The 26419-nt window shown below is 36.9% G+C and overlaps 1 protein-coding gene across 1 annotated transcript in view; it reads right to left on the minus strand.

Moving 5' to 3' along the window:
- Nucleotides 1–5827, minus strand: part of ADGRV1 (adhesion G protein-coupled receptor V1) — a 515461-nt gene extending 509634 nt beyond the window's left edge. The window contains exons 1-4 of the mRNA XM_046001147.1: nt 5806–5827; nt 4865–5049; nt 2177–2326; nt 960–1055 (exon numbers count right to left, since the gene is read on the minus strand). Coding sequence (XP_045857103.1) covers nt 960–1055; nt 2177–2326; nt 4865–5049; nt 5806–5827 — 453 coding nt within the window. The remainder of the gene's footprint in view (nt 1–959; nt 1056–2176; nt 2327–4864; nt 5050–5805) is intronic.
- Nucleotides 5828–26419: the final 20592 nt, after the last annotated feature.

The following is a 26419-nucleotide window of genomic DNA, read 5'->3' on the forward strand; positions in this document are numbered from 1 at the left end:
TGTCTTGTGTACGTCTTTCTAAAGATAAAACTCTCTGAACAGAGGACACACAGGAATTCAGTGATCAAGAGAAAAGAATGAACTGCTGAGCAAAACTGAGGGAGATGATGAGGAGTTTTAACCTTTAAGAAATATGAGTAAGCGGGAAAAAAATCTCAGGGTAGGGACTGACTACAGAATTTTTAAGAACTATCATGTCTTCATTCTATTCAATTCTGAGTTTACTATAGGTTTTTCTAGTACTCTTCCAGTAAGTTTTCCTCACTCCAACCTTCAGAGAAGGAGGACAAACAGTATTTTCTTTCAGTGGCAACTGAGAAAATCAAGCAAAAGGAAATAGATTACAACATCTGCTATAGCCTAAATGTTTGTGTCCCTCCTCCCCCCACCCCAAAGTCATGTTCAAATCCTGGGCAGTGGGGCCTTTAGGAGATGATTAGGTCACCAGGGCAAAGCTATTCTGAATGGGACTAGTGCCCTTATCAGAGAGACCTCCCACAGCTCCTTTGCCCCTCCTGCCCTTTGAAAGCACACTAAGACATCTAGGAAGCAGGCCTTTACCAGACACACATCTCAGACGTCTCTGCCTCCAGAACGGGGAGAAATACATTCCTGTTGTTTTTAAGACACCAGTCTACAGAATTCTGTCACAGCAGATGGAGCAGACTAAGACAACATCCAAGTTAGAGACCAGCAAAGAGGCAACAAATGAGTCAGGTGGGAATGATCAGCAGGAGATTAGGACAAGAGATGACCATGATCCCACAGGCCTCCTCAAGTTGAAGAAATCTTAGGTAGAACAAATGAACAGTCTACAAAATGTGGGACATGGATGAAGTTTGAGAGAATTTTATTTAAATATCAAATGGTATGCTATCAGGTAATATCATGAAAAATAACAAAAAAAATTTAAAAACTATTAGCTAGCAACCACAAGATTAATCAAATTGCAATCATACCATATTAAATGAAATAATTCCAAATGCATTGTCATTTGATAATATTGTCACAGTCACAGTCCTTGGCCATCCAAGTTTTACATTTGCTGAAGGTTTCTAAAATAAAAGCCCAAGAATAAGTTAATAAAAAAAATAAGAGGAACAGTAAATCACTTTAAAATTTCTGTCTTTGCGTAATTGTTCAGAATATCAATAAAAATACACTTTTAATGCAGATTAAGAAAATACATTCAAACTAAATCAACCTGGTAAAGAAGTCCCAAATAAAAACTTTTTAAAAAGTTTAATAAAACCATTAATCACTGGCTATCAAAATATCAATCATTATAATGATAAGTAATCACTGACTAGTAATGCCATATTATAATTAATGTCATTACTAATGTAACAGAGAATTAAGTAAGCAGTGTGAAATTCTATTCAAATATGATTTTTTTCTTACACTACAGAAGGTGCTGAAGCTTAATAATTTTTTTTCTATAAATCACAGAGCCAGATTAAAGATGAAATATTAAAACATCTTTTCTAATCAAGAAGGGAAGAGTTTCCTACAACATTTCTATTGATATTCAACAGCAGCATAAAGGAATATGCAAAAAAGTAATATACAAAAGCAAAAGAGGACTATTTCAAGCATCATTTTCACAAAAATTTTACTCATAGTGACCTAATGATTTTAAAAAAAATTCCCAATGCACCTCAGAAAAACTAACTAGAACAGTGTTAGCAGTCATTACCTCAACCTAATAGATCAAGCCATAAAGGACAATTAAACCTTGGGCTATTCAACCATTTTTCCCAGGGGCAGTCCAAAATAATTCTAAGGCGCAGGGACCTCCCACTTCCACGCCTGCTTTTTGTATCCTTCTCCTTTGAACTTAGAAGTCTAGGTCATTCTTTGTGCATCTGGTAGCAGGGGAGGGATAAAAGAGAAAAGGGCCAATTGGAACACCGGTTTTCTTGAGCATCTGTCATGGCAATTCCTAAATAAGCTGAATGGATCCAAAAACTAACTGTAGAATCTTCTAAACAAGATTGTCTGAGGAATAATAACCACAATAATAAGATTGTCTGTAGAATTGCCGAAAAGGTTGTCAGTTCTGAGCTCTATGAAAACCACCTCCAGCCCCTAGATGGGCTTACCTCTACAGAAACAGATTTTTATGCACTGTAAGGTTTCTCTGAGTTTAAGGTGGGCAGCAGGGGCAAGGACTTACCTGTAATGTTAAGTGAAAAATAAAAGTTTCATCAGGCTCTGGTAAGTCATCATCGCATACTGCTATGTACACTGTCCGATTTGTTTCTCCAACAGGTATAAACGCTGCAGTATATGTGTCAAAAAAGTCACCGGTGTCATCTCCATACAGCTAAAAAATGCAAAATATAGGCAGTTCTTACAACAGTGTTAGGATAGGCATAACTGACGCTAATTGGAGCAATCAACAGAAAAAAAACAGAAATCATCAACGCACACTGATGTTTATAGACAGGATGTACCAAAAACAAAACAAATATTTAACAATTGACAAAAATCACTGTCAAAAAACATTATTAAAAATAAGTTTAGGGCGCCTGGGTGGCTCAGTGGTTTAAGCCGCTGCCTTCGGCTCAGGTCATGATCTCAAGGTCCTGGGATCGAGTCCCGCATCAGGCTCTCTGCTCGGCGGGGAGCCTGCTTCCCTCTCACTCTCTCTGCCTGCCTCTCTGCCTACTTGTGATCTCTCTCTGTCAAATAAATAAATAAAATCTTTAAAAAAAAAAAAAAGTTTAAGCAAAAACATTTGCTTAGGGCACCTGGGTGGCTCAGTGGGTTAAAGCCTCTGCCTTCGGCTCAGGTCATGATCCCAGGGTCCTGGGATCGAGCCCCACATCGGGCTCTCTGCTCAGCAGGGAACCTGCTTCCTCCTCTCTCTCTGCCTGCTTCTCTGCCTACTTGTGATCTGTCTGTCAAATAAATAAATAAAATCTTAAAAAAAATTTTGCTTATACTCTGGAAAGTAAAGGAATCATTACACAGAAAAGTAATAATTATATAGGAAAGTAAGGATGTGAATTTTTTTTCTACCTCTTAATTGATCTGAAGTGGATTACAGCAAACCTGACAATAAAACAAACTGTAGCTACAACAGGAAATAAAAAGGAATAGGAAATAAAGCAGGAATTAGCCTGCCAAATTGTATCAGGAAAATCAGTTATTTTTACCCTATTTGTTTCAAAGAAATGCTTTTTTCCAAAAATCTCAACTCAAGTTTTATTTATATTCTCCCCCACAACTCCAATAAAGAACCAATTCCTTTAGTCATCATAAACTTTTCCTTAACTTTTTAAGACTTCATTCTGTAACATCAACATTGCTATAAGATTTTCAAGGGAGCAATAATTATGAAATTATAAATGAGCAACTTCTTGTGCAAAGCTATATGAGATTTCTTTTGCCGAAGAACTCAAAATGAACAACTTAGCTACTGGAAAAAATACTATGATTTAGTACAAACATGTATAGGAAAATTATAGTCAATTTCTAGTTTTCTTTTATAAAAATAAAGTTTAAATACTTGAGGTACCCAATTAACTTGTTGAGGGTATTGAAAAACTTGTACTCCTTAACAAAAAGTGGCACAGCCTTTTAGAAACCACTATCAAGAGCCATTGAAACAAAGAGAAAAACACAGCAATCCAGTCCAAAAAATCACTTAACAACCCAAAATGTGTAAAAATTGATACATATGTAAACATTTTCATCAAAGCAGCATTTATAGCAGCAAAAATTGGAAGGAACTTCATCGAAAAACAGGGGGAAAAATGATTGAAAAATGACGATGCCACCATCGAGAGAAGCTGTGAAAATGAAAGGGCAATCCCAAAACATCCCTATGATACAATTGAAATTATGCATAAAAGATTACCAAGTAAAATGTATACTCAAGTTCAAATGAATTCAGTAAATATATTCACAGGTCATAAATTAAAAACTCAAAGCAATGCACAAAATTATAAAACTGGGTTCATTTCATAAGCAGTTTTTCTTATTTATCTCTTTTTATGACGTTTCACAATGTGGTAATCCTTCTTCAAAACTTATTTTTGAAAAAAAATTTCAGGCACTTTGGGCCTCAAATATAGCAACATCTTTAGTGGTCATATGACAGTACTTTTTTTTTTAATTTAATTTTTTTTTCAGTGTTCCAAAATTCATTGTTTTGCACCACACCCAGTGCTCCATGCCTTCCTTAATACCTACCACCAGGCTCACCCATCCCCCCACTCCCCTCCCCTCCAAAACTCTCAGTTTGTTTCTCAGAGTCCACAGGCTCTCATGGTTTGTCTCCCCCTCCGATTTCCCCCCACTGATTAAACACAGACACAAATAGGCACACAATCCACCTAATAACTAAACTGTGTATAAGATAGCTTGATAAACAGTTTAACAAATCCTGCCTAACTTCTACTTAAGTTAATGTATTTCATTTCTCCCAAGCTCTCTGACAAAATTCATTTTTAATTTGCCATTTTTCTGCTTTTACATATTTTATATACTTCCCTAAGCCAACTGAAATAAGTACCTGAGCAGAGACTACTTGGATCCAAATTACTAAAAGCAAAATTTTCTTCTACTTAGAAATATTTACTGATGTCTTTGGTTCTTATTTGTTTTAAGATTAAACATATGAACGTTTTAAAATAATCAGCCTATATCTTTACAATAGTATTATTGTCAAGTGCATATGCTACCTTGGAGCGCTGTATAAACTCTATAAAGAAAAATGAATGGAATAATGTAACTGCAAGTCATTTATCATAATGAAACAACTCAGAATCTCAAACAGTTAAAAAAATACTATCACTGAAACTAAGAAATTTCATATCATCTATTTCAGTAAGAATAGAACTACATCATTTCTTACCGATACAATTGCAGTGACATTTGCCGGCTCTCCTATCCTTTCGATGACAAGACGAATAACTGTTGTACTTGTTTCATTAACTACAAATTTTGTTTGTCCAGCAAACCTTATTTCTGTTTCTCCAAACACAAAAGGGATGAATAAAGCTGAGAGGAGATTTACTAGTAAAGATGCAGAGGGCATCCCTATAAGGGGGGGGAAAAAAAAGCTTTGAATGTATTTTCATTACACTGTTGCTTACAAGTATAAACATAGGATGAAGAGCTATACAGTCAGCAACTGAGACATAAATACATCAAATATTAAGCATCCAACTTAAATACGTGATCAAAGAAACAAATTAAAAAATCACAATCTCTTCTGTGGTTCTTTTTTACAATTCACAACTACTTTTTGTTCTTTAACTTATATATCAAGATAACAGTTATTAGTAGCCTTAAACTTATTTATTAAATTAGGGTTTTTAAAATTTTTGACCCTAAAACTTATTCTAAGAAAATACATAAAGCAGTACCTTGGAAATGGAGTTAAAGCCCATATTTCCTTCCCCCAAATGAAACTGTAAAATGTAAGCTAAAACTAAAAAATTATCAAATGGATCAATAATCTTTTTTTTTTAATATTTTTATTTATTTATTTGACAGAGAGAGAGGTCACAAGTAGGCAGAGAGGCAGGAAGAGAGAGAGGGAGAAACAGGCTCCCCACTGAGCAGAGAGCCTGATGCGGGGCTCGATCCCAGGGTCCTGGGATCATGACCTGAGCCGAAGGCAGAGGCTTAAACCACTGAGCCACCCAGGCGCCCCTGGATCAATAATCTTAATGCGGTTTCTTCATCTCTTTATTTGATGGTCACACAAATATGCGAGAACTCTTAAAAGTGGTATGTAAAAGCAGTTGAAGCTAAAACTTTATTGTAAATTGATTTCTTGGTTGTTTCTACCTTTTCCTGAAATTCGTCTCATTTGAGAATGTTTTTAAAAATTTTTTTAGTTACAGCAAGGAAACACTAATGTTTTTTAAGTTTTTTAATTATTGTAAGAAATACTAATATTTTCAACATAAATTTCCAGGACTTAAATTTCTTCCATTTAACAGGGGAAAATATTAATATCATTTCTTAGAAAATGTCTATGTTGCTTTAAAAACAAGCAACATAGACAAACATTTGACAGTATGTATTTCCTTCTCTTCCCTAAGTTCTTTTGTTTTCTTCTTACTAGACTGTGTGTTTATGAGTCATCAATAGTGTTCCTGCTTTCAGCACTGTGTGATTCAAGTGTTTTCAAAAGCACAACAGTGCAGTGGCCTCTTGAAAGCACTGTTGTTTTGTAATGTAGATGCACCTCTACAAAATGTGAGCAACTGATCTCACGGATCATTAAGATTCCAATGGATTATGTGATCAGTCACACGAACATAACAAGTTCATGTGTTTTAAAAGAGAGTTGCATTATGCACTCTATGAGCCAAAATGCTTCCTATTAATCTTTACCTTGGTCACGAAGTAATAAAACTTTCATGTATGTGGTACTTCCACATGGCTACCCATGGCGTTATATTTAGAAACCACCAAACACACACGTTCTTGATATATTTTAGTTTAAATGCAATTTGCTCAGTCAAGTATACTCAAACAATGCAATTTGAGATTGCTTAAAGGTGTCTCCCATATTTATGGATGCAAAATCCACAGACAGGGATACAGAGGTCAGACGGAGTCCAGGAAGGGCCAACAGGGACAGAGATTCTGGAGGACTAAGGCATTCTGTACACCTGTGCCTTCTAAGAGTGTTCACCTGTCCTGGGGATAAGGGACTTGGGGGAAGAAATAAAACAGCTCTCTCCTCCCTGACTTCTAAGGCAGAAACCTTAACCAAAAGTAAGTTAATTTAAAAAGTGAGAGAAAGGGAAGGAAAAAGGCAAAGCCTGGGTGAGTCAGGAGATTAGGAGCAGCTCTGGGGCCACCAAAAACAACTGAAGATCTTCTTTGGAATTCTAAAGCCAGAATGATTTCACACCTCACTTATGACAAACAGTGGGGAAAAACTGGGCTAGGAATGAGAAAGAGAATAGAGAATGGAGGGGTGAGGAGGCAGTGAGCTTGGCTTTGGATGTGTAAGAAAAAGATCAACTTTGGTCTTGTGATTTTGAAAGAAAAAAATTCCTTGAAGGTGAGATGTGACAGAACTTTGAGCTGAGAGTAATAAGACACCTGAAGTTCTAAGTGAGAAAGAGTGAAAGTGAATTATAGCATGACAAGAGGGAATCACAAAAGAGGGGAAATAAGTTCTCAAAATTTGTTCAGAATCAGCTCAAATGTTTGTTAAAAATGCTAACTCACACACTCAAAATTTCTGATCCAGGGAATTTAGGTTGAGGCCTGGGAATCTACATTCAACAGGCAGCCCTACTGATTCTAATTCTAAGCCCAACTGATCCTTGAGACATACTTTGACATACACTGTCCAGGAGTGTAAGGACGAGTGTGAGGAGTGTGTTCGGGAGTGGACATACAATAAACCACATTTGCAGCTTTGAGTTAATTACTGAATTTTTCAACGCAATATGCTTGAACTTACTGCAGACTTCCTTAAATATTTTTTCCTATACGTTATTATATTATATTCTAAGATTCCACATATCCCGAAGAAAAACTGCAAAGACCTATAGAAAGTAATCAGAAGAGCTAATGTTTATGTACCATTGTTGTAGAAACTTTACTTAACCTTAACAACATCCCTCTGAAGAAGGTCCTAGTAGCATTCATCTCATTTACAGCTGAGGAAACTAAGGCACAGAGAAGTTAACACATGTGGTGCTGCTTAACTAAGTAAATGACCAGGCAGGATTTGAACCCAGCAGTCCTCATGCAGACTCTACTCCATAACCATACTATATTGCCTCTTACATACTATTCCTACAAATCACACGACTCCATCTTGAAAAATTTGGTAGATTGCTTATGCTACCTGTTTCCAAACATTCAAATATTTTAAACTCATGCACAATAACCAAACCTTCCATGAAGATGTATAATCACAAGTCTCCTAAGTCTGCACATTATTATTCTAATAAACATTACATCTATTTAACAGAAACTACAGTTCTCTTGACTACTTTAAATATTTAATAGCATCTTTTAATGTCAGGACCAATGAGCTCAAGCGGTGCATTCTTACAGTTTCCCAGGCAATTAGAGCTCCAAGATCTTGTGGCTAAGTCAGTAAATTCATTTTAAATTGGTGCACATCAGTGAATTTTGAGATTATGGGAAATGAACAAACAAGCATGATTGGAAATGCCTCAAATTCTGTGACATCATTGATAATTGAATCTCTCCTGCTTTCATCTTTTCAACTTGTAAGAAAAGTTGTTGAGGCAAAGCTGGCATTCAACAGAAATTAAAAGATAAAGAAAAGGCTTTGAAAGTGAAGTTCCCATTAGAAGACAGGCATAATTACACAAATGCTGAAGTTTCTTTTTTAGAGTAAACGTACATTTTCCTCTATCATACTAAAAATCTAGTTTTTGGAACTCTCTTTATTAAACTCAGAAGAATAGGCATTAGTAATTGACACAACATGTAAATCTTTTATCTATTTCAGGTCACTTTTCTCTTACCCGATTTAAGAAAAGTTTTACATGACCTGTCAGACCACCTATTTTAAACTTCCCTGTGAAATGAATTCCAACATGTGCTTAATGATGTCCTTAATTCATAGTCTGTCACAACTGTCAAAGAATAATTTTAGCAATATTAAGGCATTCCTCTGCTCTGCAGTGGCATAATGTTCCAATATTCAAATTCTCTCCTTTTCAGCTATCATCCATGTTTTCCTCACCCCTTGCTCAGTATGACTCAAAGGAAATGAAAGCTGTTCCTGCCAATAGATCTCTTATCTCTGAATACATTTCTTACCATGTTAAAACAATATGAAATTTATGTTACTTTCTTATTTCCTGAATTTTACTATGAAGTTTTGACAGAGTCCTGCTAACGTATAAGCACAAAGTGTTCAGTTTTTAGATTCCAGTAATCACATTCAGCCTATAAAAAAGCCATCTAATTCTGCAAAAAATATTTCAAAATTAAAATCAGGAACATATTAGAATAGTTTCTACAACACATATTGGTTGCTTTCCGAAGAGCTGATTAAAACATGGTATGACATTTGTACAACGAGCACCTGCTCGCTAGACATCATGCAGCACCCTGGGTTCATCACGGATGATACAAACATCCGTAAGATACGGCTCTTGGCTCTTCGATACTCTCGGCAATCGGCAAATGCCTCAGATCAGGCCAACTGGAGCCAAAAAGATAATTCTAAGATTCCTGTTTAAGCATCTTTATGCAGATTCCCTCTACTGCTGGATTTGGGATCATTTTGATGGGGGACAGTTTCCTCCAAAGCCTGGAAATAAAGCCAAAACAGCCAGCGACAGAGCCAAGAGGTGGAGAGGAGCCAAGTCTTGATAATCAAGCTCTGCTTCCTGAATCTAGCTTTACCCTTGCCTTTTGAGTTACTGAGGCAATAAATTACATTTTTTTCAACAGTCACCTTAGGTTAGATTTTCTGTCACTTTCAACATCAATATTTATTCATTAATCTCCAATCTATGACCCTATGAACCCATGTCGGGATATACCAAGTGGAAGATTTCTCCTCCTTCACTCCAACATTGAATAGTCTTACTTAGTCTTTCTAAAATTTTGTGGAAAAATACCACACTAGCTCTTTCCTGTTCCCATACAATTATTAATACTATCTATAATATTTTCCCCTCCCACCTCAAAACTGACAATGACTAGTAAGGAAATTTAGGACATGCAGACAAACCAAAGTTGTCTTCACAATAAAACAAAGTGGAACAGGAGTACACCACATTGACTTGGTGTTCTTGAAAAGTTGATACATTCTGATTCTCACAAGGAACCCCAATATTATCCTTCTTTAAGTTAGCATGGCATTAATTCCTTTCTCTTGCTTTTTTCCTGATTGCCTACCTCTTCTTTCTCTTGGGAAAACCTACTGGTATTCACCAACTTTTTTGTCCATTTGGGTTACTAAGCACACAACATATTAAACATCATTTATAAAATAATACTTTCCCACATAATATGTCATACTTACCACTAAATTCTACATCCCTCTTACCTAGGGTATTACCTTCCTCCTATCTTACTTCTCATTACTAGGTACCTTAGGAAAGATAGCAAGTATAGTATATCCTGAGTAAATGGGAATAGCCGTCTATTTTAAGTTCCAATAAGTCTCTAGGAACAGAATAAGGTTTAGAATAAAATAATAAATGAGACTAAGCACCCAAAAGATGACAACATAAAAAAAACCACATATAAAAAAATGATTTTGCTGATTTTGCAGTAATTAGCTTTCATACAAAACTCTGGTTACTTTTTTTTTTTTTTTCAAGATTTTGTTTATCTATTTGACAACGGAGATTGTAGGCAGAGAGGCAGGCAGAGAGAGGGGGGAAGCAGGCTTACTGCTGAGCAGAAAGCCTGATGCGGGGCTCGATCCCAGGACCCTGAGATCATGACCTGGGCCGAAGGCAGAGGCTTAACCCACTGAGCCACAACCAGGTGCCCCAACTTTGGTCACTTTAAAAGTTAACTTTGTCAGGCTACCTGAGTGGCTAGGTGAGTTAAGCCTCTAATTCTTGATTTAGGCTCAGGCCATGATCTCAGGGTTGCGAATGGAGCCCCACCTTGGTATCCATGCTGAGGGTGGAGCCTGCTTAAGATCCTCTCTTGGGGCGCCTGGGTGGCTCAGTGGGTTAAGCCTCTGCCTTCGGCCCAGGTCATGATCCCAGGGTCCTGGGATCCAGCCCCGCATCGGGCTCTCTGCTCAGCAGGGAGCCTACTTCCTCCTCTCTCTCTCTCTCTCTCTCTCTCTCTCTCTGCCTGCCTCTCTGCCTACTTGTGATCTCTATCAAATAAATAAATAAAATCTTTAAAAAAAAAAAAAAGATCATCTCTCTTTCCCTCTGCTCCTCCCTCCCTCCCCCACTTAAAACATAAATAAATAAATGCTAAAAGTTAACTTTGTCTTTTTAAGTTTTAAAGTAAACAACTGTACAACCCCTATGAGTGACAGGACACAGTGAAATGACAAATATTATTAATGCAGAATCAAATGGATGCATTGACCTTTTAATTCAGTTGCTGCCTTATCAATGCCGTAGCAAGCATCTTCCCACGGTGTGACCACCAGGTAATTGATACTGAAAATATGATCCTGATGGAAAAGGTTTTCTAGTTTAGAATTACTTCAATTCTATTACATTTACTAACGGGCATTCTAAAGCTATAGAGTTACTCCTATGGAACAAGAGAAGTTTCACCACTTGTATCATAAATTATTCAGCCTCTAAGAATTCTTAACTTGTGTTATTTATATTTGGGTGAGTACTACAAAAAAACTGATGTTTTCCTTCTTCCATACCAAAACAGAATTTAAATTTGCAACTTTCAATAAAAAGTAATCTAATGATACAAATAGAGGAAAAGCTAGATATTTTTAGATAAAAAAAGGTATAGTCTCTTATAGTTATGTGGACCATACCTAAACCTTACTTTACTACCCTTGTTTAATTAATTTTAAATTTTTAAGGAGAATATTTTATTTTATTATATAATATATATATACATATATATGTTGGCACAATATTAAAAAGTACGTCTCCCTCACACCAGCCCCCATCAGTCATATGCTTCTCCTACCCAGAGTCAATTACAATTATCAGTTTCATCTGTCTCTCACAAGAGAGAATCTATGTATATATTGAGATATACGACTATAGGAGAAAATTCCTGTGACAGATTTTGTTTTCTTCAGCTACAGACTTCAGGAATCTGCGCATTTTCTCAAGATGGTAGCTGATAGAGAAATAGATACAATGGTTTGATGTTGACACTCATGATGGGAACGCACATAATTGTCTCAACTACACTCCATCACCATTATAAATCTCATAATTAAACAATCGTGTCCACGGACTTTCACTACACTCATCAAGTCACCCTCTAGGGAAAGAGACAAAAATCTGGCAACTTGCACTTTCCTAGACCACATATTGTCAAGCCCACATTCATTGGGACTTCTTGACCTCTGTACATGAACAGAAGATTCATCCTGGGATTCCCTTTGACTTCTGCCCTTTGATCTGTTTGCTGATTCCATGTTTTCTTCTTTCTTGGTTTACTTTGTTTATTCCCTTGTTTTGACAGAGAACACCCTCCAGTAACTTTGTAAGAAAGCGTGTATAGAAACAAACCTTTTAAATCTTGTATGTTAGGAATTATTGTAAATTAATCTTCCACTTAACAACACTTCCATTGGGTATAGAATTTTAGGTGAAAATAATTTTCATTATTCTCAAAGCCTTGTTCTATTATTTTCAAACTACTAGTGTTGCTGTTAAGAAATCCAAAATCATTTTGATTATGAAATATTGTATGTGTTTATTTGTGTTGTCTGCCCTCTGGAAGGTTCTTCTCTTTGTCATAGTGTTACACAATTTCACAGGATTTTTCTTGGAATGGGTTTATTCTTGTTCATTTGTCTGAGCACTCAGCCCCCTTCGGTCTGACACTCAATTTCAGATCTAGAAAATTTTATTTTACAAGGATTTTCCCCCTTCCATTTTCAGTTTTTTTCATCCTAAAACTCTTATTATTTGATCTTGGTATTCTGGGATTGACTCTCTCACTTTTTTTTAAAGATTTTATTTATTTATTTGACAGAGAGAGAGAGTACAAGCAGGGGAAGCGGCTGCGAGAGGGAGAAGCAGGCTCCCGCTGAGCAGAGAGCCCAACATAGGCTCTGTCCTGAGCTGTCTCTGTCTCCTGAGCTGAAAGCAGACACTTAACCGACTGAGCCACCAATGCACCCTGACCCTCTCATTTTCTTGTCCTTTATTCTCTCTAATATCCAAACCTTTGATCTTTGCCCTGAAAATTTAAATCACCATTAAATTTCAGTTGTCCTACTAATTTTTTTAACTTATGCTATTGTGTTTTCAGTTTCTAAGAATTGATGGTATCCTGTTCTTTTTCTGTTAATTAAATACCTTCTTTTACGTCTCAGAAAGTATTAATTTTTTTAAGTTTTCTCTTTATAGTCTCTGTTACTGCTACGTGGCTTTGCTATTTAATCTGGGATTTATCTTCTATATAAGATTTCTTCAAACATCTGGTAATTCTTGATTATCTGCATATGCTTAAAAGTAAGGGACTAAAAGGATGACTGGATGTGCTGAATATATGGATCTGTTTATCTGAATATGATTAAGGGGACACTTGGGTGGCTCAGTCATTAAGCGTCTGCTTTTGGGTTGGTTCATGATCCCAGGGTCCTGGGATTAGCCCCGCATCAGGCTCCCTGCTGGGGGTGGGAGGAGAGCCTGCTTCTCCCTATCCCACTGCTTGTGTTCCCTCTCTCACTGCCTCTCTTTCTGTCAAATAAATGAATAAAATCTTTAAATATATATATGATTAAGAATCAGAGACCAAAATGAAAATTTGAAGTTTTGAGCATATATGAGAGAGTACAGCTTGTCAACATTGGGTGAAATGAGTAAACTTCTTATTAAAAAGTCTCAATTTTAGTCCCTTTAGAAAAGATTTTACTCTCAGGTTGATCAGTTTCCCCAAAGAAAAATTTTCCATTCTACTATCTAGAAGATACAGAAATAACTATGAAGATTTCAGGGACCAAGGGCAGGAAAGTGACTAGAGCCTCAGCAATCAGCAATCATATAGTCATCCAATCTCCTGTTTTCTTTGGGGATCTTTACCCCTCAAATATGCTTCAGATCCCCAATCAAGAAACCACGTTTAACAGTTTTCAGAGAATAAACAGTAGAGGTGCAGGGAGGAGGGGTCAGCAGTAGTACAGAAAAGATGCTAATTCTAGGAACCCAGCTATTCCTGGGACAGATTCCTTCCCATCCTTCCCATCAGTTGTCTACCCAGCCCATTCCCCATAGTTACAGAGGTACTTGGTACTCCCTGTATTTTTTTTAAGAATCCTGTGCAAATTTAGCATTCCTTGGCCTACTAGCTTATAGAGTTAAGCCGCTGCTGTTGGTCTGCTAAGCCAATTATTACTCATCTGTCTGCCTTCTGGCTCAAAAACCACATTGCTATTGTCTCCTCTCCTCTTCTATTGTTGTGCGGTTATACAACTTAAAAAAAAAAAAAAAAAAGCTTTACCATAAAGTTTTAGGTGGCTTAGGAAGACCCAATATTAAAAGTGCATAAGTTCCGGGCGCCTGGGTGGCTCAGTGGGTTAAGCCGCTGCCTTCGGCCCAGGTCATGATCTCAGGGTCCTGGGATCGAGTCCCACATCAGGCTCTCTGCTCAGCAGGGAGCCTGCTTCTTCCTCTCTCTCTGCCTGCTTCTCTGCCTACTTGTGATCTCTGTCTGTCCAAAAAAAAAAAAAAAAAAAAAAATTAAAAGTGCATAAGTTCCTATGTTCTCCAATTTTCTTCAATATTCAAGTATAATTTTAGGTCCTGTCATGGTTCTAACAAAACATTTTGGCATCTCCCATTAACTGCTTCCACAGATTATTTTCATCACCTTCCTATTTTCAACTAGTTAATTTTTTTTTCTCTTTCACATACTTTTGTATTAGTCATGCATTGGGAGCCAAAATATCTAGGATCTAGTTCCAAACTGGGTGATGGGTTCATGGAGATTTACTATATTATTTCTTCTACTTTTGTGTATGTTCAAAATTTTCCATAATAAAAAAAGGCTTATAAGAAAAATCTTTGAAGGCTCCTAACTGCACTTAAAGTACGGACTCTACCACAGACTACAAGACCCAGTATAAACAGACCATACCTATTCTATCAGGTCCCACTCTCCCCCTCACTCACAGCCATACTGGTGGTGTTCCAGATCCTTGGATGAGTCAAGCCCTTTCTAACTTCTGTGCCATAGCTGGTTGCTCCCCAGGCCTAGGATTCTCTTCCCTCCCACATTTCCTAGGACCCTTTCTCGTCTTTTATGTTTTTGCTTAAATGTCATCTTCTCAAAAGGACTTTTCTATTTTCTGTATGTAAAGACATTTGTCCTGATATCCTCCTCTCAGCTTTTTTTCTTTCACTGCACTTAATGACAATTTGCACTTATTCTGTCTCTCCCCTTAGAAGAAAAGCACCATCAGGACAATGACCTCGCCCATCTCGGATTCTCAACACCTAGCATGAGCACAGAGATGAGGCTCAATGATATTGATAATTTTTAAGAAACAGCACCTAAAACTTGGATATTAAGCAAAAAAGCATGTGGTGTGTAATTTCAATATCAGATAGGGCACAGACCCATCCAAGATTTAAAGAAATGCACTTTGTTCAACTCGACATTTTCCTACTATCAATAAAAGGTTTCAAACTTAGTGAATTTACATGTAAATTTGGAAATTTTCATGCAGTAAATGTGCAAATACTTTTGGTCCAGTGAAACAGATATCCAGAGGTTACATTGCTCAGAGGACAATGCCCAGTTTTATAATTAACCTAGGAATCTTATATCAACATTCCTTTATTAATTTTCCTGTACATATTTAGTTCCTCAAAAGCTCTTTGAAGCAGTATTAACATTCTCTTGGTTCCTCACTAATGGGTTGAATATCTTTGACATGTGCTCATCTTATATTTTTATGAGTCATGTTTACCAACTTTTGCAAAGTGTGCTTTAACACAATCTCTTTTTTTTCTTTTTTTCTTTTTCTTTTCTTTTTTTTCAGAAGAATAACCATGATAGAACAAATCACCCTGGCACATGCATATGACTCTGGCTCCACAAAACCGTTTCAGTAAACAACTATACAGTCTGAACCAAAACTTCCAAGGAAAACAAAACGTTACTAAACACAAATGAAGTAAGTAAATGCTTGAGACACGAAATCTTTTAAATAACGTATGTGCACCTCAGATTTCTATCGTATTCCAAAATATTTAAGCTTGACATTTCCCATGAGACCATACAGTCCCAATTGCTTGAGTCATCAACTAGATCACGAAAGCCATTCAAGCTGTTCATATTTGAATTACAAATGCTCGCCAAGAAAACAGGAAGAACAATGTGCAGAAGCTTCAGTTCTAGACTACGTGGGGCTTTAGAAGATTATGGATTTCAAATGTGTTCTCTCTATCCCACTTTGGCAAAGCACAAAATGAAGGATTCACAACACTAAATCCCTTGAGACAAATTTAGAAGCAATAAAGTCAATCAAGACGTGTGCACAGAGATTCCAAATCTGAGTGTGCTAAAGGTATCGCTTGTCAAGGAGAAGTAAGACACACTTGCCTTTTTGCTCCTTTGAAATACAAGGATTGTGCGTCTAAACAAAGATTTTGTGAACCACCATTAGATGGCACCCCTCCATCTTCAAAAGCAAACATTTTCTTGAATCATGAAAAAAGGTCCAAAGAACTTAAAGATAGATTTTTGCCACCTATAACTCTTTGTAAAAATATAATTTGCAATTCCTCATAAAACTCAAAGACAAAAGTCACAAAAGCAATTTTATTGAAATTAAGATCTCACTGAACACTGCTATAATTAGTTCTAGTCTTTCATATTTCTGAGATTTAGTGTTATCTTAAAAAAAAAGTTCTCTTAGCCAATTTTTCTGAGTTTCTATTATGTATCTATAGAATATCATTTGTTTTCAATGACGAATCTAGGCACTGTCCTTTTTAAAGGAATTATGTGCACGCATGGCAGGTAAGGGAAAGAACAAAGCAAAAAGTTTCATGTTTAATGTTGAAAACAGAGGTTTCACCCCAAGAGGTCTACAGACATGTTTCTTAGGCCAAACTGTGTCTACAAAATAATACTAATAGAATTTTTTCCAAGATTTAAAGTTTGAGGACGCCACATTTTTTAAAAATTGATTTCTAGGTTATTTTGAAAAAACTGAGTCCACATTTCTACACGACATAAGTTGGCTCCAGCTGAAGAGCAACTGTGAATTATAAAGAGAACTTGAAGTCCAAGTCCATACCAATGTCTCCTCTAACTGGGATCAAAGAGGAAAGTAAAATACTTCTTCTGTTTATGCCATTCAACAGTAGAAAAACATGTACAAGTGTTTGTCCACACATACACCTGCACACACATATCCCTTGTAGGCTGTCCCCACTGTAGGGTCCCAGGAATTTGATTTTACAGGGCAAAGGGAGAGCATTCCAAGCAGTACCCTCCTGGCCCTCTTGGGGATCCTGCGATAGAAGTTATGAAGAGTCTAACTGGACACTGCCAATTCCCCCTGGGGATGCTGAATCCCCAGTCACTTCTAGTCTCTGCCATCTTCCCATCTTTGCCATCGATGGACAAGTTAATCCACTTCTCCGGGCCCCAAGTTCCCTCAACTGTTAAAGGGGAGAAAAAAGAACAGCTACAGCATTAGGGAATTTGAAATTCCTACAGCACTAGGGAATCAGAAATTCATTCCAGTACACCAGGAAGTACCAGTTCCCAGGCTCTGGACCTTCAATATCCAGTGGCCAAGAGACTAAAGGAAATAAGACTAGGCATCTTAGGCTGTCCTGTGTGAGGCTCTCTTTCCACCCACCCACCCATATAATGTAGCAATATTAGAAAGAAAGGAGGATGTCTGATATAAAATGGAAACATCCAGAACCTAGAAAAGTTTGCAAAGCACAATGAAAACCCAAGATGGCACTGCAAGGTCTGAGGGGAATGAACTGCAACACTCTATTTGAAAACAAAATGGTGAGACTCCTCGAAGGCCTGCAAAACTCAAGAGAATCAGCTACCTCTACACACTATATCTGGCATGGAAAGCACTAGTAGAAGAGCTAACTGGGAACTTTAGAAATGCCTGCCTACCTGGTCGCACCTATCACTCCAGACTCCAGAGAGGGAGAATAGTACTTCTCAGAGTTAGAAATACAAGTCTGTATTCTATGTATAACAACTTGAGGTTCCTCCTGAGGAACAGAAGAGTACAAAAACAAAACAAAAGATAGACCAAGAGGGCCTGAAGATGTTTTGAGATCAAAACTACTGTCACAACCATGCTGCAGCTGAGGATAATCTTCAGGCTTTAACACCACAAATCTTTTATTTGTTTTTGCCATTGAATTATACTTGATATATAATATTAGTTTCAGGCATACAACATAGTGATTCAACAGTTACATACATTATGAAATGTTCACCACTTAAGCATAGTCACTGTCACCACAAAAAGTTGTCATAATATTATTGATTATATTCCTTATGTTATACTTTCACAACCTTGTGACTTATTTATTTTATAACTTAAGTCTATACCTCTTTATCCCCTTCACTTAGTTTTCCTATCTTGCCACCCTTCTCCCCTATAACAACCACTAGTTTGGCCTGTATTCATGAATCTGTTTCTCTCTTATCTGTTTGTTCATTTGTTTTATTCCTGCTAAGTAATATCATATGGTATTTATCTTTCTCTGTCCGACTTATCTAACTTAGCGTAATACCCTCTAGGTCCATTCATGTTGTTGAGAATACCAAGACTTCATTTTTCTTCATAGCTAAGCAATCTTCCATTGCGCATATATAACACATCTTCATTATCCATTCTTCTAATAATGGATATTTAGGTTGCTTCCATAACTTGGTTATTGTAAATAATGCCGCAATAAACACAAGGGTGTATCTTATCTTTTCAAATGTTTTTGTTTTCCTTGGGTAAATACCCATTACTTGAATTACAGGATCACACGGTACTTTTATTTTTTTAGTTTTTTAAGGACCCTCTCATACTGTTTTCCATGATGGATACACCTCCAATCCCACCAACAGTATATGAGGGCTCCCTATTCTCCACATCCTCACCAACACTTGTTACTTCCTATCTTCTTTATATTAGCCATTCTGATTGGCATGAGGTAATAGCTCATGGTGGTTTTGATATGTATTTCTCTGATGAATAGTGATGTTGAGCATCTTTTCATATGTCTGTTGGCCATCTCTGTGTCCTCCTTGGAAAAATGTCTACTCATTCTTTAATTGGATAATTTGTAATTTTTTTTTAAAGATTTTATTTGAGAGAGAGAACACAAGCTGTGTGGGAGGGACAGAGGGAGAAGCAGACTCCCCACTAAGCAGAGAGATGGATGTGGGGGTCAATCCCAAGACCCCAAGATCATGACCTGAGCTGAAGGCACATGCTTAACTGACTGAGCCACCCAGACACACCAAATTTGTTTTGTTTTATTTTTTTAGTGTTGAGCTGTATGAGTTCTTTATACATTTTGGATATTAAGCCCTTATGAGATGTATCATTTCCAAATACCTTCTCCCAATCAGTATGCTGCCTTTCTGTTTGTTGATGGTTTCCTTCACTATGCAAAAGATTTTTAGCCTGATTTAGTCCTAAATGTTTAGTAGTCCTAAATGTTTATTTTTGCTTTTGTTGTCCTTGCCTACAGAGACAAATCCAGAAAAACAGTGCTAAGACGGATGTCCAAGAGATTACTGCCTTTATTTCCCTTTAGGAGTTTCATGGTTCCATGTCTTAACATTTAGGTCTTAATCTATTTTGAATTTATTTTTGTGTATGGTATAAGCAAGTGGTCTATTTTCATTCTTTTGCATGTAGCTATCCAATTTTCCTAATACAATTTATCAATGATACTGTCTTTTCCCCCATTGTATATTCTTGCCTTCTCTGTCACAGATTAATTGACCATATAAGCATGGATTTATTTTTGGGCTCTTTATTCCGTTCAACTGATCCAAGTATCTATTTCTGTGCCAGAACCATACTGTTTGATTACTAGAGCTTTGCTCTCTATTCCATTCAATTGATCCATGTATCTATTTCTGTGCCAGTACCATAGATTACTAGAGCTTTGCTGTATGTCTTGAAATACATATGTCTTCAAGTTCTGTTTCTCCAACTCTGTTCTTCTTTTATTCAAGATTCTGTTTGCTAAAAGTTGGTGGAATCACAATTCCAGACTTCAAGCTCTATTACAAAGCTGTCATCATCAAGATAGCATGGTACTGGCACAAAAACAGACACATAGATCAATGGAACAGAATAGAAAGCCCAGAAATAGACCCTCAACTCTATGGTCACCTAATCTTCAACAAAGCAGGAAAGAATGTCCAATGGAAAAAAGTCTCTTCAACAAATGGTGTTGGGAAAATTGGACAGCCACATGCAGAAAAATGAAACTGGACCATTTCCTTACACCACTCACAAAAATAGATTCAAAATGAATGAAGGACCTCAATGTGAGAAAGGAATCCATCAATATATTTGAGAAGAACAAAGGCAGAGACCTCTTCGAACTCAGCCGCAGCAACTTCTTCCTACAAACATCGCCAAAGGCAAGGGAAGCAAGGGCAAAAATGAACTATTGGGACTTCATCAAGATCAAAAGTTTTTGTACAGCAAAGGAAACAGTCAACAAAACCAAAAAACAACTGACAGAATGGGAGAAGATATTTGCAAATGACATATCAGATAAAGGGCTAGTATCCAAAATCTATAAAGAACTTATCAAACTCAACGCTCAAAGAACAAATAATCCAATCAAGAAATGGCCAGAGGACATGAACAGACATTTCTGCAAAGAAGACATCCAGATGGCCAACAGACACATGAAAAAGTGCCTCACATCTCTCGGCATCAGGGAAATACAAATCAAAACCACAATGAGATACCACCTCACACCAGTCAGAATGGCTAAAATTAACAAGTCAGGAAACGACAGATGTTGGCGAGGATGCGGAGAAAGGGGAACCCTCCTACACTGTTGGTGAGAATGCAAGCTGGTGCAGCCACTCTGGAAAACAGCATGGAGGTTCCTCAAAAAGTTGAAAATAGAGCTACCCTACAACCCAGCAATTGCACTACTGGGTATTTATCCTAAAGATACAAACGTAATGATCCAAAGGGGCACAAGCACCCGAATGTTTATAGCAGCAATGTCCACGATAGCCAAACTAGGGAAAGAACCTAGATGTCCATCAACAGATAAATGGATCAAGAAGAAGTGGTACACACACACACACACACACACACACACACACACACACAATGGAATACTATGCAGTCATCAAAAGAAATGAAATCTTGCCATTTGCAATGACATGGATGGAACTAGAGGGTATTATGCTTAGCAAAATAAGTCAATCGGAGAAAGATAACTATCATATGATTTCCCTGATATGAAGAAGTGGAGATGCAATGTGGGGGGTTTGGGAGGTAGGAAAAGAATAAATGAACTGAAACAAGATGGGATCAGGAGGGAGACAAACCACAAAAGACTCTTAATCTCACAAAACAAACTGAGGGTTTCTGGGGGGAGGGGGCTAGGGAGAGGATGGTTGGGTTATAGACATTGGGGAAGGTATGTGCTATGGTGAATGCTGTGAAGTGTGTAAACCTGGCAATTCACAGACCTATAACCCTGGGGCTAATAATACATTATATGCTAATAAAAATTAAAAAATGTTTAAAAAAAAGATTGTGTTGGCTATTCAGGGTCTTTTGTAGTTCAATACAAATTTCAGGATTTTCTGTACTAGTTCTGTGAAAAACAATACTGGTATTTTGATAGGGATTACACTAAATATGTAGATTGCATTGGATAATATGGACATTATTTATTCTTCTAATCCATGAGCATGGTATATCATTCCTTTTATTTGTGCCATCTTTGACTTATTTCAACAATGTCTTACAGTTTTCAGAGTTTAGGTCATTCACCTCTTTGGTTAAATTTATATCTAAATGCTTTATTCCTTTTGATGCAATTGTAAATTGGATTTCTTAAAATTTCTCTTTCTGGTATTTCATTAATAGCATATAGAAATACAACATTTCTACATATTGATTTTGAATCCTGCAATTGAATTCATTTATTCTAACAGATTTTTTGGTGGAGTGTTTAGGGTTTTCTATCTATAGTATCATGTCAACCACAAATAGTGAGTTTCACTTCTTCCTTACCAGTTTGGAGGACTTTTACATCTTTTACTTATCTGATTGCTATCACTACAATGTCCAATACTACGTTGAACAAAAGTAGTGAAAGTGGGCATCCTTGTCTTGTTCCTGATCTTAGTAGGAAAGTTTGAACTTTCCACCACTGAATACAATGTTAAGTGTAGGGTTATCATATACAGCCTTGAGTATGTTGAGATATGTTCTCTCTATAACCATTTTGTTGAGGGTTTTTAATCATGAATAAATGTTGAATTTCATCAAATGCTTTTTCTACATCTATCGAGAAGATCATATAATTTTTATCTTTCATTCCGTTAATGTGATGTATCACAATGATTAATTTGTGGATATTAAACCATCCTTGCATCCCTAGACTAAATCTCAGTTGATTGTGGTGAATGATCCTTTTAATGTATTGTTGAATTCAGTTTGCTAATATTTTATTGAGGACTTCTGCATCTATGTTCATCAGGAATACTGGTCTATAATGTTCTTTTTTTGTAGTGTCTTTTCAGGCCTTAGTATCATGGTAATGCTGGTCTCATAGAATTAATTTGGAAACATTCCTTTTTAAGACTTTTGGAATAGTTTGAAAAGGATAGGTATTAATTCTTCTTTAAATGTTTGGTAGAATTCACCTGTGAAGCCATCTGATCATGATCTACTGCCTACACATAATACAAAAGTAAATGTTTTTCTTCTTCCTCTTAAAAGATATAGTGCTTATTTCTGTTGTTCTAAATGTAGCTCAAACTCTGTTTCACTATTATGCTGGGGGATGACAGGATTAAATTTGATTAAAATTTTCTTATAGCTGTGATTTAATTAAAAATATTAATTCCTTGGAATCATTAATATGTAACAAGTATGAACTAGTCCACAACACTCATGGTACAAATACATCACCATGACATTATTTCTCCAAATTAAATTAAATCCTACTCCAAATACCATGAGTCATGCTGGAAGGAAATCCAACTTTACCTCTTGAAGATCCCCTACTTTCATGCTCCAGGAATTCCAGTGGCATATGCATTCCTAAAGGATGTATGGTATCCCTGTCTACAGTGATCCAGCTGCCACTGAGCCTCAGGACCCACTGCCCTATCTGAACCTGATCCTCCTCCATCTGCCTAGCCTTGCTGTTTTAGTCTGTGGCCCTCATGCCACACTGGCCCCAGCTCCTGGCATGGGTCAGCACTGTCTTTCAGAGATGGTGCCACACAACTGCCTATATCACTTCTTTAGTGCTATCTTCAGTGCACAGTATTCCAAAGCAGTTTGTTCAAGGTATAATTAATAGCTGTTATAGTGCAAAGTCCTTTAAGAGCTTAGTCTTTTTGTTCATGCACACTATTTTTAAAGAGCTTAAAGGAGGAGCACCTAAGTGGCTCAGTTGGTTAAATGGCTGCCTTTTGGCTTGTGTCATATTCCCAGGGTCCTGGGATCAAGCCCCTCATGGAGCTCCCTGCTCAGCGAGGAACCTGCTTCTCCCCCTGCCTCTGTGCTCCCCCCACTGCTTGGGCTCTCTCTCTTTCTCTCTCAAATAAATAAATAAATAAATCTAAAAGAAAAAGAGAGCTTAAAGGAATATGGACCCTACTAATTGTCTTAGCTATGGCTGCATCTAACATTCATTCACCATCTGGCAACATCCGAAAAATACCCAGAGTCTCTACAATGTGCCAGGGATTGTCTAAAGCCTAGCTATGCAGCAGTAAATATGAAAAAAATGAAAATATTAAAATAGAATTTCATCTTGAAATTTTTCGTAAGTTAAAAAAAAAAAAGGCAAATCATCACTAGAACAGTTTTTATCTCCCAACTCTACCCTCCACACTGATATGTGAACAGTTACTGGGAAATGAATTATACACCTTTACACATTAGAAATTAATGTTGTTGTTTTTTTAAGATTGTATTTATTTATTTGACAGAAACAGAAATCGCAAGTAGGCAGAGAAGCAGGCAGGGTGGGGGGGAAGCAGGCTCCCTGCTGAGCAGAGAACCCGATGTGGGGCTCAATCCCAGAACCCTGAGATCATGACCTGAGCCGAAGGCAGAGGCTTAACCCACTGAGCCACCCAGGCACCCCTAAATTACAGTAATGTTTATTCTTCTTTGCTTTCATTGCTGTATCAGAATTTCCATCAATATTAACTACCTACCTCTGAACATTTATATTTCAGAATTTCCCTTCCCTCAGAATTCTCTTTTCCTCCACTTCCACAAACTGTCTCCAAAAATGCAACACCCATACTCTCCTAAGAATAATCTACCATCTGTACTTCCGACCCCATTCTTTTATGTTTTAGACTTTACTCCTATTAGTCTCTCTGCCTCTTCTCTTTCTCCTCTCCCTCCCTCCCTCTCTCCAGTTCTCCCTAAATCCCAAATGCAATCTTCCTACCTACAATCTTCCATCCCCGTCTTGCTTCCTCTTCAAGCTTAACATCTCAACTGTATCCACCCCTTCAATATCAAATTTAAACTTTCCCTCTGAGACATCTCAGCTTTTCTAATCTCTATGAAAACTTTAAATTCCAACTTTTAAACTTTCACATAAGTTCTCAGAAATGTGTTCCCCAAAATGTGTTCTATGCAATGCTATCCCCATATTTTGGCCAAATTAAAGAATTCTGTTGTGAACTACCTTTAGGAAATAAATTTGTATGGATACTATACATACCTTCTTAGATGTTCAAAATACTTAAAACATAAAACAAACACCAAAAAGGCCTAAACACAGACTTAACTTTATTTAATCCATCATTTTTCAAATCCATGATGACCACAATTTTCCCCTACTGATGCCAATTTACATCCTACAGAACTAGACTCATAAAGTCAACTACCTAGACACTTCCATGTAGCTACCCCACAGTATCTAGCAAACTATTTTGACTAGAGTAGGCAATTATCCTTGTTAAATAAAGACCCAGTCCTACATGTTGACCTCAAGACACTTTCACCTAACTGCTGGATATGTCCATACAGATGTCCTACCAGTCCCTCAAATATATCTCAAACCAAAACAAAATGCTACAGACCTCCCAACACACCTTCTTCCTCTATTCCCTAACTCTACATACTTGTAGCTAAGATGAGTTGAGTACCTCTCTCTTATAAATGACTTATAATATCATTTTTTGACCCACAACTGCATCCATCATCCAGTATACTTTGGTCTCCTTAAGAAGGGATATTATACTTTATCTATCTTTGCATCCTCCTCTCCACCAAGTCTAGTCTTATCCCAAATCATTAAGACTTTTTATTTTTTAATTTCAAAAAAGAATCTGTATTATAGGAAATTATAAACACTTGTTTTGGGGTCATACTGCTAGGTCAAATCCATGCCCTGTCCCTACCATCTGTGTTAGGCTGACAAGTAATTTAGTGTCTCTAAAACTCAGCTGTATCTCTAAACCTCAAATTTCTCACGAAAATGTGGGTTTAGATCATCTACCTCAAAAGATAGTCATGAGGATTAGAAGAAGTGAGATATGTGGCACTCTTAGTACACTGCCTAACATATAGCAACCACTCACAACTCACCCATTCATATTAATAAAACCAAAGTTTCCACAAGCATGTATCAAGAAGTAAGATTCCAGGTTGAAATTATTTTTAGCAACTTGCTCCAGCAATGCTTACCCCAGAAGAAGCCAACCACAATGTAGGACATCTGACTACCTTGAGACCACCATGCTTTGATGAAGTCCAAGCTAGCATGGAGATCCTGCATGGAAAGAGAGATATCTGGACAACTTCCAGTTGTCCACACATGTCATGTCCAGACATGACATCACAACCCAGACATGAGAGTGATTAATTGTAAGATAATTTCATCCTCAGTGATTCTCTGGTTGCAATTCTATGGTTCTGTGGTTGCAAGAAGAGTCCAGAGAAGCCCTTTAAACCCCAGAGCTATGAGAGATCATTATAAATTAATTTCAGCCACTAAATTTTGGGGTGGTTTATTGATACAGCAAAAAGAGAACTTGAACATTTCTTTTCACTATTCTGCCATTTTAATATACATTAATTTCCCAAATCAAATATAATGTGTCACTTCAATTACTACATAATCATTTAAAATAATGAAGAACACATAAATTATGGATACAAGCCCTCAGAGCTTAATTAAAACCTAATTATCACAATCTTAGAATTACATGAATTTATTCTCAATCCATCATCAAAAAGGGAACTTCTGATATGTTTAGTACCCAAGTGTTTTTACAAATGAAAATGACAGAAATATTAATCAAAACAAGAATACAGACAAATCTCTCATCATCTTTTACTTATCCTAAGCTATTTTCCTCCTTATTTTCCATTCCTCAATTTCTTCTTTCAGCTGAAATTCATTCCTTGAAGAGAGAACACAGTCCTCCCACAACCACCACACACATACACACACACACACACACACGTAGTCACATCCTTCTAAAAATTCTCTATACCTAAAACTTACCTTTGAAGAAAACTCACAAGCGAAAAGGAAGGCTTTAATAGAATTCATTGTGTGCATCACCAATA

This window comes from Meles meles, chromosome 3 (assembly GCF_922984935.1).
Source record: "Meles meles chromosome 3, mMelMel3.1 paternal haplotype, whole genome shotgun sequence".
In the NCBI taxonomy this organism is placed as follows: Eukaryota; Metazoa; Chordata; class Mammalia; order Carnivora; family Mustelidae; genus Meles; species Meles meles.